This window comes from Chiloscyllium plagiosum, unplaced genomic scaffold (genome assembly GCF_037043375.1).
Source record: "Chiloscyllium plagiosum isolate Xiang-an unplaced genomic scaffold, Cpla_swu_hap1 HiC_scaffold_8, whole genome shotgun sequence".
NCBI classification, from domain to species: domain Eukaryota; kingdom Metazoa; phylum Chordata; class Chondrichthyes; order Orectolobiformes; family Hemiscylliidae; genus Chiloscyllium; species Chiloscyllium plagiosum.
The window spans coordinates 91,716,528-91,733,011 of NW_028270146.1; the positions used below are offsets into that span (position 1 = coordinate 91,716,528).

The following is a 16,484-nucleotide window of genomic DNA, read 5'->3' on the forward strand; positions in this document are numbered from 1 at the left end:
TCTGTAACAGGACTAGCTGCAGTTCATCAGACATTTTAACATCTCAGTACTGAAACTACCCTTAACTAGCATTGAAACTTTCTAACTGAACACTCAACTCCCTCATTCTGCAAGTCTTCCATTAGGTTTTTTGCTTTTTCTTGCTTCAAACTAATCAGGTGCCGATTTTGGCCTTCAATACAGGCTCAACCTGTTGGCACTCGAAATTGCTAGTTGTTTTCAGCCGCAGTGTTTTAAAACATAAAGTTTCTCACTTGCTTCCTTTGCACAGCAGACTGACTACTACTACTTGCTGGGCCCTTCTGACTTGTGTTTAAAAGAGATTCCAATGAATTGCAGCACCAAATCACATCTGGAATTAGGGATTTTTAACTAGGTCCTGCTTCTCACTGCAATCCAAGTGAGTCTCAATGCCCGTAAGGAGGGATTTTTGACTTGGTCATAATGAAGGAATGCCAATATGTTTCCAAGTCAGAATGGCGAGTGGCTTGAAGGGGAATTTATAGGTGCTGGTAATCCAATGTATCTGCTGCCCTTTTTCTTTCTAGATGGAGGAGATCATGGGTTCGGAAGATGCTCTTTAAGGATCTTTGAATTTCTACATCCTGTAGGTAATGAGAATTGGTGGTGGTGGAGTGGAAGCTTGAGGATGTGGTGGCAATCAAGTGGGCTACTCTGCCATAGATGGTGTCAAGCTTTGAGTGTTATTGGAGCTGCATCCATCCAGGCAAGTGGGGAGTATTTCATCACACTCCTGACTTGAACCTTGTAGATAGTGGTCAAACTTTGGGGAGCCAGCAGGAGGTGAGTTACTTGATGCAGTATTCCTAGCCAGTGACCAGCTGTTGAACCCTGCATGTTAGTGGTGAGTCCTGTTGAGTTTCTGATCAAAGGTAGACACACACCCCCCCCCCCCCCCCCCCCCCCCCCGCCACCGCAATATTTAAATAGTGGGAAGTTCGGTGATGGACAATGACATTCAAAATGGTATAACCATCTGTTATTTGAGATTGTCATTGCTGGCATTGTGTAGCATGAATGTAACTTGCCACTTGTCAGCCTGAAACTTGTCTAGATCTTGTTGCATTTGAACATGGGCTGCTTCAGTATCCGAGGAGTTATGAAATCTGCTGAACATCCACAATTCTGACCTTATGATAGAGAGAGGTCATTGAAGCAGCATTGAAGAAGGTCAGTGAAGATGTTTGAGCCTAGGGCACTACCCTAATAAACTTGTGCTGAGATTACTGACCTTCAGCAGCCACAGCCATCATCCTTTTGTGCCAGGTTTGACTCCAACCAGTGGAGAGCTTTACCCTGATTCCTAGATTCTGCAGCCAATGGGTCTATTGTGCTTGAGTTTCTTATGAATTTAGGCATACATTGAATCCATAGGGATGTTCATTTGTATTTTACTGGCTTATTGAAATGTCTTTGAAATGTTTAGTCGACTTTAATGTAGCCTATTTACAATTGTCAGAAATGACATTGCATGCGAACAAAAGATGTATATCCTAACTTTGCTCCTTTCTGGAATTGCCCCAGAGCTTGCAAGGCACAATTTTTCTCCTTGACATACATTTTCCAATTAGCACCTGTGGCTCCTATAGTAGAAGTGAACATTGTTTGAAACTAAGTATTCTTGTGTTCTGATAAGCGTAAGATAAAAAGCTTTGGCAATGAATCTCTTTCACTATTGTACTGGATTGGCCAATGTCAGCTGTGCATCGGATTGAACATTCACTCTGATCAGGATTTGAATGTAGACCTATTTGAAACATCACCATGATTTGCTGGATGCAAGGAGCTCATCTGAAATGCATTATTTTGTTCTTTGTGGGTATGAAATCATAAAATTACAACATTTTTATTAAAACATACAGTTCACTCCAGATGCTGCAGGATGGTTTTGAGATATTTATGTGGAGGTGATGAGTATGATGTCAGGTTGCTCCAAGAGTGGATGGAACTTTGTTTTCTAATCACACCCAGAGCAGGAATATGAAAACCCTCACTGGATTTTTAAATGGAAGAGATAGTAATTCCCCTGATTAACACTAACATAATCCTACAGCAAACTTTGTTGTGACTGTCACTCGATTAAACTGGCAAAAAGTATCTCCCTGAAATACCAGAAGTTTACTCTATTGTCGCAATCTCTTGAGTCAAGTGAGGTTGAGAGAAACTACTCTCTGGGAAGCTTTATTTAAGGCAGAGTTGCATTTTTTAAGTGATTTATGCTGTAAATAAAGTATAACAGTATGTATACCCCTCTCATTATGTTTCTGTTGGTTTGGTTTTTTTTACATTGATCAACAGGTCCACATAATCAACACAATATTTGATCAGCCAATACACTCCTAGTCCCATAATGTGGTTAATAAGTTTGTTATACATGAACCATTAAACTGTTGGTCATTTTATCAATCTCAGTATATTGATTTCTTTAATTAGTACAATTTTTTTTTACTGGAAATCTGTTGCAACGGTGCTCTCTATGACATGGTAATGATAGAGAAAAACGTTCAATCTACCTCTTGATCCACATGCACTCACCATTTTCTATATAATGCATTTACTATTCTGGGAGTAGGAGGGTACATAAGAAGCATTGAAATGGTTCAGTCGCGATGCAGAATTTGCTTAACCTTATTCATTTGCCTATATTGAAATTAATTTGACATTTTATGCTTCAATCTGCACTATTTAACATGTCCCCTGTTTAAGTCAATAGGAAGCTCTGATATGTTGGCACTCTACTAATGCATTAGTTGATCAAATAAATAAAATAAATAATTAAGGCTCAAGCAAAAATCCCTGGTTAAGATGCTGTTAGTTTTGTCCTGCCAATAAGTAGTTCTGTCCGTTATTCCAACTCTCTCTCCTTCCACTTAGTCAAAAAGTAAAGACAGAGGAAATACTGCCAGACCTTGCTGTGATTTCCAGTATCCGTGGAAAGAGAAGCTAAATTGACCTTTTGCCAAAGGACAATTACCTTTCTTCAGAACTGGGAATCGTAATGTTTTTTCTCTGGGTAGTGTGTAAAAAGAAAGGGCAAGTCTGTCATTGGGTTAAGAATGGGAGTGAATAAATGGAAATAAATTCATAATTGCCTAATCTGGGCAAAAATTTACCTTTTGTGCCATGGTCCTCTGTTTTAATAATTATTCTTTTAAGGGACGGTCAATTTCACATGTCTTCTGGACATTCATACAAATAACAAGCCTCGTTATTCTCCAGTCCAATATTTCAGTCACATCTCAAAATTTGATCAGATATGACATCATTTTAAAATCCATGCTTGCTGTGTGGTCACCTGAAAATTGAAAGCCACTCAATCCTTATTTGTAGATCTTAATTGTCCACCACTAGATTAGATAATTGGTATTAGATAAACTTGTTCCATTCCACTTAAACAATCGAATGATATTCAATCTAAATGATATGGTTCACAATTGACAATTTTGGAGTGTTTTGCTTCTGGAATATTCTCACCTACCTTTAATATCTAGTCTTGGAAGCCATTTGGTACGGAGTTTTGTCAGTCAGGCAGTCATTTTTCTCATTGCTGTTAGCTTGCATTAATTAAGTCCCTATATGTGATTCAATACTAATTTCCTCTTGGATGTCTAACATGTGATCCTCTTGGTTGAAACTTTATTGCTGGAACAGCACAGCAGGTCAGGCAGCATCCAGGGAACAGGAGATTCGACGTTTCGGGCACAGGCCCTTCTTCAGCTCATTCCTGAAGAAGGGCCTGTACCCGAAACGTCGAATCTCCTGTTCCCTGGATGCTGCCTGACCTGCTGTGCTGTTCCAGCAATAAAGTTTCAACTTTGATCTCCAGCATCTGCAGACCTCACTTTCTCCTATGTGATCCTCTTCCCAATTAGAAATAATGACTTGCATCAATGATTTAAATTGTCATTTCTTTGTTTTCCTATCAATTATCATGGCTAACCAAGGAAGGTATGGTGTATAAAGTTGAAAGTAAAAGTATATAAGGAGTCAAGTCAGTGAAAACCCTGAAGACTGGGATAAGTTGTTGTTTGTAATTTTTATTAATGACTTAGATGAGGGAGTCGAAGGGTGGGTCAGTAAATTTGCAGATGATACGAAGATGGGTGGAGTTGTGGATCGTGAGGAGGGCTGTTGTCGGCTGCAGAGGGACTTCGATATGATGCAGAGCTGGGCTGGGGAGTGGCAGATGGAGTTCAACCCTGCCAAGTGTGAGGTTGTCCATTTTGGAAGAACAAATAAGAATGCGGAATACAGGGTTAATGGTAGGGTTCTTAGTCAGGTGGAGGAACAGAGGGATCTTGGGGTCTATGTACATAGATCTTTGAAGGTTGCCACTCAGGTGGATAGAGTTTGTAAGAAGGCCTATGGAGTATTATCGTTCATTAGCAGAGGGATTGAATTCAAGAGTCGTGAAGTGATGTTGCAGCTGTACAGGACTTTGGTTAGGCCACAGTTTGGAGTACTGTGTGCAGTTCTGGTCGCCTCACTTTAGGAAAGATGTGGAAGCTTTGGAGAGGGTGCAGAGAAGATTTACCAGGATGTTGCCTGGAATGGAGAGGAAGTCGTACGAGGATAGGTTGAGAGTTCTCGGCCTTTTCTCGTTGGAACGGCGAAGGATGAGGGGTGACTTGATAGAGGTTTATAAGATGATCAGAGGAATAGATAGAGTAGACAGTCAGAAACGTTTTCCCCGGGTACAACAGAGTGTTACAAGGGGACATAAATTTAAGGTGAAGGGTGGAAGGTATAGGGGAGATGTCAGGGGTGGGTTCTTTACCCAGAGAGTGGTGGGGGCATGGAATGCGCTGCCCGTGGGAGTGGTTGAGTCGGAATCATTGGCGACCTTTAAGCGGCATTTGGATAGGTACATGGATGGGTACTTAATCTAGGTTAGAAGTTCGGCACAACATCGTGGGCCGAAGGGCCTGTTCTGTGCTGTATTGTTCTATGTTCTAAGTTCAGTGTCAAGCAAAGGAGGTCTAAAAAGATAATAAAGGCAGAGAAAATAAACTACGAGGGCAAGCTGGCAAGGACTATAAAAACTGACAAGCTTCTTTAAGTATATAAAAAGGGACAAAGAAAGGTCAAAGTGAACATAGACTCCTTAGGACATGAATCTAGGGGATAGTTATGCAGAAAAAGAAATGGCAGGGGAGTCAAAGATATTTTGCTTTGGTTGTAATTTTCCAAAAATCCTTTTGATTCTGGAGAAGTGCCCAGAGGATTAGAAAACTGCCAATGTAACACCCCTTTTTAAATAAGAGAGGAAGGTGAAAAAGAGGTAATTATAGGCTGATTAGCATAACATCAGTTGAAAAAAGTTGGAGTGAGTTATTAAGGAAGTAATGACATTTGGAAAATGATAATCTAATCAAGCAGCATAGCTTCATGAAAGGGAAATAATACCGGGCGAATTTTGAGTTTTTTTGTAAAGGTCTCAGCCAGAGTGGCCAGAGAGGAACCAATAGATGTGTTGTATTTGGACTTTCAGAAGGCATTTGACAAAGTGCCTCATCAAAGATTAAATCATAAGAGTCCATGGTGTTGAGGATGGTGTATTGGCATGGATAGAGAATTGGCTAATTGGCAGGAACAGAGTGTGGTGGTTCTTTCTCAAGTTAGTGACCAGTAAGCAGTGGGGTTCCACAGATCAGTGCTGGGACTGCAACTGATTACTATTGCATATCATTGTCTTGGGGGAAGACAATGAATGTATCATAGCCAAATTTTCAGGTGACACAAATATGAATGGAAAAGCAAGTTGTATGTGGGTTACGAGCAGTTGAGAGAGATATTGATAGGTTATGTAAGTGGGCAAAAAGTTGGCAAACAAAGTACAATGTAGGCGAATGTAAAGTTGTTCCCTTTGAAAGAGAAGAAAGTGAGGACTGCAGATGCTGGAGATCAGAGCTGAAAATGTGTTGCTGGAAAAGCGCAGCAGGTCAGGCAGCATCCAGGGAACAGGAGAATCGACGTTTCGGGCATAAGCCCTTCTTCACCCCTGCCCCCTGTAAAAACTCCATCCCATTCTCCCAATTCCTTCGACTCCGCCGTATCTGCTCCCAGGAGGACCAGTTCCAAAAACATACAACCCAGATGGCCTCCTTCTTCAAGGACCGCAATTTCCCCCCCGACGTGGTCGACGATGCCCTCCACCGCATCTCTTCCACTTCCCGCTCCTCCGCCCTTGAGCCCCGCCCCTCCAACCGCCACCAGGACAGAACCCCACTGGTCCTCACCTACCACCCCACCAATCTCCATGTACAGCGCATCATCCGCCATCATTTCCGCCACCTCCAAACGGACCCCACCACCAAGGATATATTTCCCTCCCCTCCCCTTTCAGCATTCCGTAAAGACCACTCCCTCCGTGACTCCCTCGTCAGATCCACACCCCCCACCAACCCAACCTCCACTCCCGGCACCTTCCCCTGCAACCGCAGGAGGTGCAAGACTTGCGCCCACACCTCCCCTCTCACCTCCCTCCAAGGCCCCAAAGGAAACTTCCATATCCGCCACAGATTCACCTGCACCTCCACACACACCATCTATTGCATCCTCTGCACCCGATGTGGCCTCCTCTATATTGGGGAGACAGGCCAGCTACTTGCGGAGTGTTTCAGAGAACACCTCTGGGACACCCGGACCAACCAACCCAACCACCCTGTGGCTCAACACTTCAACTCCCCCTCCCACCCCACCAAGGATATGCAGGTCTTTGGACTCCTTCATCGCCAGACCACAACAACACGACGGTTGGAGGAAGAGCGCCTCATCTTCCGCCTAGGAACCCTCCAACCACAAGGAATGAACTCTGATTTCACCAGTTTCCTCATTTCCCCTCCCCCCACCTTGTCTCAGTCAAATCCATCGAATTCAGCACCGCCTTCCTCACCTGCAATCTTCTCCCTGACCTCTCCGCCCTCCCCCCATTCTGACCTATCACCCTCACCTTGACCTCTTTCCACCTATCACATTTCCGACGCCCCTCCCCCAAGTCCCTCCTCCCTACCTTTTATCTTAGCCTGCTGGACAAACTTTCCTCATTCCTGAAGAAGGGCTTCTGCCCGAAACGTCGATTCTTCTGTTCCCTGGATGCTGCCTGACCTGCTGCGTTTTCCAGCAACACATTTTCAGCCCTTTGAAAGAGAACAAAATATAAAGTTATTTAAATGTAAAACTGCAGAAAGTTGCAACACAAAGGGATTTGGGTATACTTGTGCATGAAACAAAGCTAGCACACAGGCACAGCAAGTAACCAGGGAAGACTAATGGATGTTGACATATAGGAGTAGGAAGTCTTACTAAACTTTTACAAGATCTATGATGCTGCATCTGAAGTGAGAGAAGTTTTATTCTCTTTATGGAAAGATATCATTTCATTGGAGGCAGTTCAGAAAAGTTCACTAGTGTGATCCCTTGTATGGAGGAATTGCTTTTGATCAAAGGCTAACAAGTTGGGATTCTGTTCACTGGAGTTTAGAAGAAAGAGAGATAATCTCATCGAAACATATATCAGATTCTTAAGGGGCTTGACAGAGTGAATGCTGAGAGGATGTTTCATCTCACAGATGAGTAGTCCCCGAGAATACAGTCTTGAAGTAAAGGAGTGCCTGTTTAAGACTAAGATAAGGAGGGATATCTTCTCAGGGTTGAGTGTCTTTGGAATCCCTTGCCATATAGAGCTGTGGGGCCAGAATCCTTGTATATGTTTAAAGCTGAGATCGATAAATTCTTAATCAGTGGAGGGATTGAGAGTTACAGGGAAAACTCAGTAAAGTGGACGTGACGAATGTTAGATCAGTCATAATCCTGTTGAATGACGGAGCCGGCTGGAGGGGCAGAAAAGTCAACCCCGATATATGGTAAGGGGACCACATTGGTCTTATTTGACCTGAGTTAAAGTTGTAACTGTTCTTAAAACATTGAGAATTTGTTTACAGGAGGTGACCAATAGACTAGGATCTGTCGTATCTATGAATTTGTTCTTTATTTCTTTGATATCTCAATCTCTTTATTTTAATGCCTTTTCTATGTGTTCTGCATTTTTTTCTTGTCCATTAGTGCCTCTTTGCTAATGCTCTTCCATCTTGGCATAAACCATTCTGTATTGTATTTAAAAAATTTCAAAAACAGTGGTATTTTTCTTTTGCTCATTAGAAATTTGCTGAGCTTGGTGTGGGCAGTGTCTGGCTCATTTTGCTAAAGTCACCCCAAAACAAGTTACAGCCAATGAATTGCTTTCTTTTCTGAAAGAAAGAGATTGCTATTGGTTAGAAGTCCAAGGGTTCTTATTACAGCCACTCTTTCTATGATGGTTGTGACACCAAAGTTCACGTAGAAATAATGCTCCGACTCTTAAATTGCTGTATACAATATTTGGAAATCGCTGTAATTCAAAGGCTACAGAGTATTGAATTTACTTTGTTCAAACACTACTTTTTCCAAATGTGAAACCTCTTAACTTAATAGCATTCCTACCTTCCTATTACAGATACCATAAATCACATGTCCTCAGACCTTGATACTTGCTCCCAAATACTTGATAAAAATCCATTCGATAATCTGGATTCGGGGTCTCGTGATTGCAATAAGGAAGACCTGGAATATGAAGCACAGTTTATGAAATATGGTAAGGGAGATGGTTTGAGGTTTGCCCAATTTTAGTAGTGATATGATTTTTCAATGGTGCTGGACTGTAAAAGGACTAAATTATCCTTTTAAATATGTCTGAGCTGAAGTAATAAGGGATGAGGATTTTGTTTTACCTTTTGGACCCCTCATCGGTTATAAATGGACTCCATACTGGAGAATATTCTGTTTTGGAATAGGATGATAATACTTTTGACTCCTGGGATTCTCAACATTGGTTGCATCAAATTCAGATCTTGCATTGCTGATAATTGTATATGTCTTGCTGAGCATATTGTTGAAGAACCTCTGGTGCCTTGGCTGTTGATTGTAGAATATACCAATTAACCTGGTAGTAGCATGTACCATACTGAAATAATTTATTTGTTTTCTAGCTGACAACAGCCATCTAAGTTCAGTCTCAGCCCTGATGCCCCCATTCTTGGGCTTGCCACCTGCATCAGCTGCTTTCAGCATTTTTGATGAGACTGCAGAAGCTGAAATCCAGAATAAGTGAGTCTGACTAGATGATATAGCAAAATTGTAACAGGAACTGTCATCTTCGCCTTTTAAAAGAAACCAGAGTGATATATTTACAGCTTATGTTTTAAACGCTTCCAGCACGGTTGTGACGGAGCATGTTCACTGCTAACCTTTTATTGAGTCAGTGACAGCTGCTGAAAGTGAACTTTTGCTTGAGCAATGCCATAATGGTCAATTTTTTCCCAATCTTGATTTGTGTTCGGAGATGTCACAACTTAATTACACTTCTTAATAATTACCCATCCAACGGTGTCTCATTTTCTAAATCATTAGAGGCAAGCATATTGCAAAATCACTTTACTTGGCACTAATGATTTTGTTTGTTGGAACCCCCCCACTTGCCACTTGTTTGGTGTAAGCAAGGAGTAGTGGACCGAGGGGAATGCTGAGCAAAGTGGTGCTTTTGTTTAAAGACCAATGTAAACTTACATGAGAAAAGAACCCTTTTAAAACCATGGTTTACAAATATTATTGGATTTTAAATGAAAGCAACTTAATGCTCATTGTGAGCATTGTAACATCAGCTGTGGATTGCACCAGTAGTTAGAGATGAACCGGAGCTGAAGGGTTGAACTTTGGCTGCTGGTAACAAGTAGCAAATTGGTTTGTGGATTAGTGATCAGTTACCATTAACAAAGATCTTCTTTGCCTTTCTCTGCTGTAAAAGCCACTTGTAAGCTTGAAGAAAAGCAGTTTATTTTTCCTTCAGTTGCTATAAACTGTGACTTTGAATATAAAATATATCTGATTAATCAATTAAGTCGGCAAACATGTGCCTCTTGGAAACCAGTGGAAGCTTCAATCTGACTCGCGCAGGAATCATTTCACCAATCCTATTGAACAGTTTTCTCAGTTCCCTCTGTCCATAATTACTTCCACTGTTTGAAATATAAATCGGCACCCTGAATGTTGAAGGTATAATATTTCATCTTGTTAACTTTATCTTTCTAATGTGGTGCTACCTTGTAATTCCAAGGAGGGCACGGGAAACTCTAACTTGCTCAAGTGGTCACTATTCATAGTGAACCTTGACAGTGACTGCAGACAGACTGTTATTTGCTTTGCATTGCACTGGAGACTCCCTGTCTTCAGCAGGAATTGTACGCAAACACTTTAGATAGTTCCACCTTCTAATCCTCCCTAACCAAGAACACAAAGGAATTATAGCGTTGCTACTGCCTTAGTGATTGAGATAAGCTGATCCATATAGATCAGGAATTTAAACTTGGGCTTTTCTTCTTGGGGAACATTTTAATCATTAGAGAATTTCCTTTTGCATTTACTGAGCTGAAATGTGGATTGAAGCAATTAATTCAAATTATAGCTTTTGAATTTCTTCTGCACAAACCTTTGTTTTGGATTGTTGGTCAGTTTGATTTTTTTTTCCCCCACCAAGGCCACAAGCAAGTTACTTAAAGCTCAATACTCAATGGCGACGTTCAGGAATTCTTGTACCATCACAGCATGTTCTGCCTGAAGGGATCTGTTCTGCTGCATGTGTAAGTTATAATCCTGTAGAAATTCTATTTAAGTTATCCCTAAATTTGTAATTCACCGTGTAAGAACTGAGTTTGCTATTTATGCAATCAGAAGGATAAGGGGCTGGAATTATTTGCAGAAGCTAGAACTGTTCTGTTGTTTGGAGCAGGGAAAGTTATTGGGTGTTTGAGCAGTTTAAATTACCAGAGATCACAATTTAAGGCAATTGGCAAAGGTCAGGAGAGAGCAATATCTTAGATCAGACATGCAGTGTTTAAAAGGTTAGAGAAAGAAATTCAGTGTATTTTTGTCATAAGGAATTGATGTGCTTACGACCATTTATGAGAGCGAGCAGGCTTTGATGCATTAGCCTGCTCTTTCAAAGAGGTAATGCTGTGCACCAAATGACCTTCATTTTAGGCAGGGTGATTCTATTATACCTATGCTTTCTGTAGGTAGATCGGCTGAGTCCTGTTTTGTACTTTGCACTTTATGCTATTTGTGTTCACTGCCACAATATATTCTTAAATTTAATCACCCATGAATGAACTCAGAACTTTGGAGTTTTGAAGATAGCTGTTCAGATACTCTTTTCCTGTTGAATTGAGACTGAAGCCTTTTTCAAAATTTTCTGAGAGTAATTGAACTGATACTGAGTGATTCACCCTTGTTTTGCTTTCCCTTTTTAAGAATTGTAATAGCTGGTACTGGTCTAAAACACGTAATAGTATTTTCTGTTGAAGTTTGCATGTTTTTCTCCGTTTGACTACAGCTATTACTGTACCAAACTTAAGTATTAGTTTTTAATTTCTCTGCATTTTCTTTGTGGCATCAATTAATATTCTCTTGGATGTGTATGTGGTTAAATAGTAAACTCGGCTGTGTCCTATTTTATGTTTTTAAGGATGATTTAGATGGGATTGAGCCCCTGAATGAAGATCACTTTGTGAGTAGTGATTACCCAAACAAGACCCTTGGCCCTTATCCCGAAAACACCTGTGACTTTAGCAGAGGGGCACATTTGGTCTCAACCCCTTTCCACAGAAATACACTAACTGATGACCAGGAGAACTCAATCAAGAAAAACTGTATAGATGGTAGTAAAAATGCTCTGAGTTCTTTATCTCCCATCAAGGAGTCCTTGTTTGACCAACCTCTGCATACGAAGAAACTGAGGTAAGAAATTTTTGTGATAATTGATTTTTTGCTACCCTTTTGTGAGACTACATTGAAATTCTAATCCAAACAAGATCTGTGGAATATTTAGCCTTGTTATTCAAAAGTACCTGAGGGAAATCAGGAGGGCAAAAAAGGTGACATAGCTTTGGCAAATAGGGTTAAGGAGAATCCAAAAGGATTTTATATATATACTAAGGACAAAGGGGTAGTTGGGAGAGAATAGGGACTCTCTCAAAGATCACCAATGCAGCCTATGTGTGGAACCACAGGAGATGGGGTAAATACTAAACTAGTATTTTGCATCAGTGTTTACTGTGGAGAAGGACATGGAAGATGTAGAATGTGGGGAAATAGATTACAGAGGATCTGTATTTTATGCATTTTAGGAAATTCATAAAATTGGATAAATCTCCGGGCCCTGATCAGGTGTACCCTAGATCTCTGTGGGAAGTGAGGAAGTGATTGCTGGGCCCTGGCTGAGATATTTGTATCATAGTCACTGGTGAGGTGCTGGAAGACTGGAGGTTGGCTAACATGGTGCCACTATTTAAGAAAGGTGTTAGAAAAAGCCAGGGAACTTTAGACCAGTGAGCCTGACATCTGTGATGGGCAAGTTGTTTGAGGGAATCCTGAGGGGCAGGATTTACATGTATTTGGAAAGGTAAGGACTGATTAGGGATAGTCAGCATGGCTTTGTGCGCAGGAAATCCTGTCTCTCAAACTTGATTTTTTTAATGAAGTAATGAAGAGCATTGAGGGCAGAATGGTGGACGTGATCTATATGGACTTCAGTAAGACATTCAACAAGTCCTCATGGTAGACTGATTAGCAAGGTTTGATCTCGTGGAACACGGAGAACTAGCCATTTGGGTACAGAACAGGCTTGAAGGTAGAAGACAGGGTGGTGGTGGAGGGTTGCTTTTCAGACTGGAGGCCTGTGACCAGTGGTATGCCATAACGATTGGTGCTGGGTCCACAGCTTTTTGGCATTTATATAAATGATTTGGATGTGGACATAGGAGGTACAGTTAGTAAGTTTGCAGATGACACCAAAATTGGAGGTGTAGTGAACAGCGAAGGAGGTTTCTTCAGTATAATGAGATCTTGATTAGATGGGCCAATGAGCTGAGGATTGGCAGGTGAGTTTAATTCTGATAAATGTGAGGTACTGCATTTTTGAAAAATAAATCGGAGCAGGGCTTATACACTTAATGGGAAGGCCTGGGGAATGTTGCTGAATAAAGAAACCTTGGGATGCAGGTTCATAGTGCCTTGAAAGTAGAGTCACAGGTAGATAGGATAGTAAAGAAGGCATTTTGTATACTTTCCTTTATTGAACAGAGCATTGAGTATAGGAGTTCGGAGGTCATAGGAAGTATTTAGAGGGATATGGGCCATGTGCTGGGACTAGATTAATTTAGGATATCTGGTCATTATGGATGAGTTTGCTCAAAGGGTCTGTTTCCATGCTGTACATCTCTGACTGTAGTCATAGAGGTGTACAGCATGGAAACCGACCCTTCAGTCCAACTCGTCCATCCTGTCCTAATCTAGTCCCATTTGCCAGCACTTGGCCCATATCCCTCTGAATATTCCTGTTCATATACCCATCAAGGTGCCTTTTAAATGTTACAATTGTACCAGCCTCCACCACTTCCTCTGGCAGCTCATTTCATACACACATCTCCTCCATGTGGAAAAAGTTGCCCTTTAGGACCCTTTTATATCTTTTTCCCCCTCTTGCCCTACACCTATGTCCTCTAGTTCTGGACTCTTTCCCCACCAGGGAAAAGACCTTATCTATTTATCTTGTCCATGCCCCTCATGATTTTATATACCTCTATAAGGTCACCCCTCAGCCTCCGCTCCAGGAAAAACTATCCCAGCCTCTCCCTTTCATTCAAATTCTCCAAGCTAGTCCCTCACTATATAAAAGAAGCTTTATTTTCACCATCCTCATTCAAGAACTAATTTTACTAGCAACTGAAAATCCCTTTCAAGTTTTCTGTGCTGCTTGTTCATGAGAATTGCTTATAGTACAAGGCAGCTGCTTGGAAACTAATGGGCTGAAATTTGGGATGAGCCAGAGAATCACTGTTAAAGGAAGTTCACATCAACTGACAATACACAGTTGGAGATGGAGCTTCTCTTTAACCCCCTTCTTACAGGAATTATCATATTTTTAAAGAGCTTATTTGCTGAATTTATAAATTGCCAGTACTTCATATCTGGTTGATATATTTTTAAATAACTGACTATCTTGATGTTTCACATTCTTTTTGGAGCTGCAAAAGAATGGGGAAAGATGATTTATATAAGAAAGGTATGTGAATTAAACAGATCATCTCAAACCTAGGAGTAGGTGATTGAAGACATGGAGAATAAATGAATTATAGAAATTTGTAGGTGTGTGTAATTAGGACTATTGCTTTTGTTGAGGACAAACACTAATATTGATTTGGGCCATCAGAACTGTTGGATAGGAAATAAACATGCTTGAGTTGTGGGCTTTGTTGGCTAGACCAGAACTGAATGTCTATTCTTAATTACCCTGGAAAAGGTGATGGTGTGCTGTTTTACTGATCTGCTGCAGTCCTTGGATATGTGGGCAGCCAAACTGCTGTTGGGAAAACTTTGTGGATTTTGACCTAGAAGCTGTGATGGGGTGGTGATATAATTCCAAGTCACAATAGTGTGTGACTTGATGAAACTTCCAGGTTGTGGTGATGGTGTTCTCCTGTATCCGCTGCCCTGGTTCTTTAGGTGGGAGGGATTGTGGTTATAGAAGGAACTGTGAAAAAGAACCTGAGCAAGTTGTTGCAGTGCACTTTATAGATGGTGCACACTGCCACTGGTGAAGGGAGTGAATGTTGAAGATGGCAGATGTATGCCAATCAAGCAGGTTGATCTTTATCCCAGATTGTGTTGAGTTCCTTGAAATCTGGAGTAGTACAATTTCAGGCAAATGAAGAGGCTGCCATCACATTCCTGTCAATTCCAGACAGAAGTTAGGCATTTTGATAGGTGATGAGTTACTTGCCACATAGTCCACCCTGCTGGTTTCTGATCTGTTATAGCCACGATATTTATATGGCTGGTCCAGTTCAGCTTTTGAATGGCAAGATGGCACTCCAAGATGACAGTGGAGAACTAAGCAGTGTCATTGAATGTCAGGGGTGGTTTTTTTGATTTTTTTTCATTGAAGATGGTCATCATCTGCAACTTACCACACCAACCCCAGATGTTATTTACCCCTTGCTACATTTGGATATGGACTCTTTCAGTATTTGAGTCTCAAATGGTTCTGAACATTGTGCAGATTTTAGTGAATGTCCCCACTTCTGACCTTGTGGTGAAAGGAACATTATTGATAAGATAACTCACGATGTTTGGGTGTAGCTCATTATCCTAGGAAACTACTTTTGCAGTGATGTTCTGAGATTGAGATCATCATTCTTTATTCTAGGTATGACTTCGGCAGTAGGGAGGTTTCTTCTTGACTCCCTTTGACTCCAGGTTTGGTATGGCTCCTGGATGTCATGTTAGGATAAATTAGGGTCGTAGATATATACAGCACGGAAACAGACCATTTGGTCAACCTCATCCATGCTGACCGGATATCCTAAATTAATATGTTCCCATTTGCCAGTACTTAGCCCATATCTCTCTAAACCCTTCCTATTTATATTCCCATCCAGATGCTTTTTAAATGTTGTAATTGTACCAGCCTCCACCACTTCCTCTTGGCAGCTCATTCCACACATGCTGAAAATGTGTTGCTGGAACAGCGCAGCATCCAGGGAACAGGAGAATTGATGTTTCGGGCATAAGTCCTTCTTCAGGCTTATGCCCGAAACGTCGATTCTCCTGTTCCCTGGATGCTGCGTGACCTGCTGCACTGTTCCAGCAACACATTTTCAGCTCTGATCTGCAGACCTCACTTTCTCCACATTCCACACATGCACCACCTTCCTGAAAAGTTTGCTCCTTGGGTTCCTTTTAAATCTGTCCCCTCTCACCCAAAACCTCTGCCCTATTGTGTGGACTTCCCCTATCCCAGTGAACCATTTCAGACTCAAATACTAAAGCAGTCCATATCCAAATGTAGCAATGCCTAGACAATACCTAGGATTGGTGTGGTAAGTTGCAGGTAATGACCATCTTCAATAAGGGAGAATCTTATTTAACCTATCCATGCTCCTCATTTTATAAACCTCCAAGGTCGCCTCTCAGTCTCTAATGCTCCAGGGAAAACAGTCCCAGCCTTTTCAACCTCTTCCTATAGCTCAAATTCTCTTCTGCCTTGAAGTTAAAGACAATCACTGTCACCTCCCCCAAGAAGTTCAGTTCTGTTGACCATGTAATGAGGTCAGGAATGGCCTGTGTTCTTTGCTCTAGCCTCTTGTAGACCGGCAATGAAGGCTTAATGGATCATCTTGTGAAGCTCGTGTATATCTCTCTAGAGAGTGGAGAGACAGCAGGTCTTGGGGTTGGTTTCAGAAATGGGGTGATGAGGGTAGGAAAAGAATGAGCATGGTTTGCCATACACTCAAAGAACAGTAGCACAGGAACAGGCCCTTTGACCCACTAAGACTGTGCCAACACATGACACCTTTCAAAACTTTTTAAAA

General features: G+C 41.4%; 1 protein-coding gene across 1 annotated transcript in view; it reads left to right on the forward strand.

Annotated features, from left to right (window-relative positions):
• bub1bb (BUB1 mitotic checkpoint serine/threonine kinase Bb) overlaps positions 1-16,484 on the forward strand; it is an 84,776-nt gene that overhangs the window by 43,630 nt on the left and 24,662 nt on the right. Inside the window, exons 13-16 of the mRNA XM_043698179.2 lie at positions 8,516-8,653; positions 9,048-9,165; positions 10,592-10,694; positions 11,579-11,850. Coding sequence (XP_043554114.2) covers positions 8,516-8,653; positions 9,048-9,165; positions 10,592-10,694; positions 11,579-11,850 — 631 coding nt within the window. The remainder of the gene's footprint in view (positions 1-8,515; positions 8,654-9,047; positions 9,166-10,591; positions 10,695-11,578; positions 11,851-16,484) is intronic.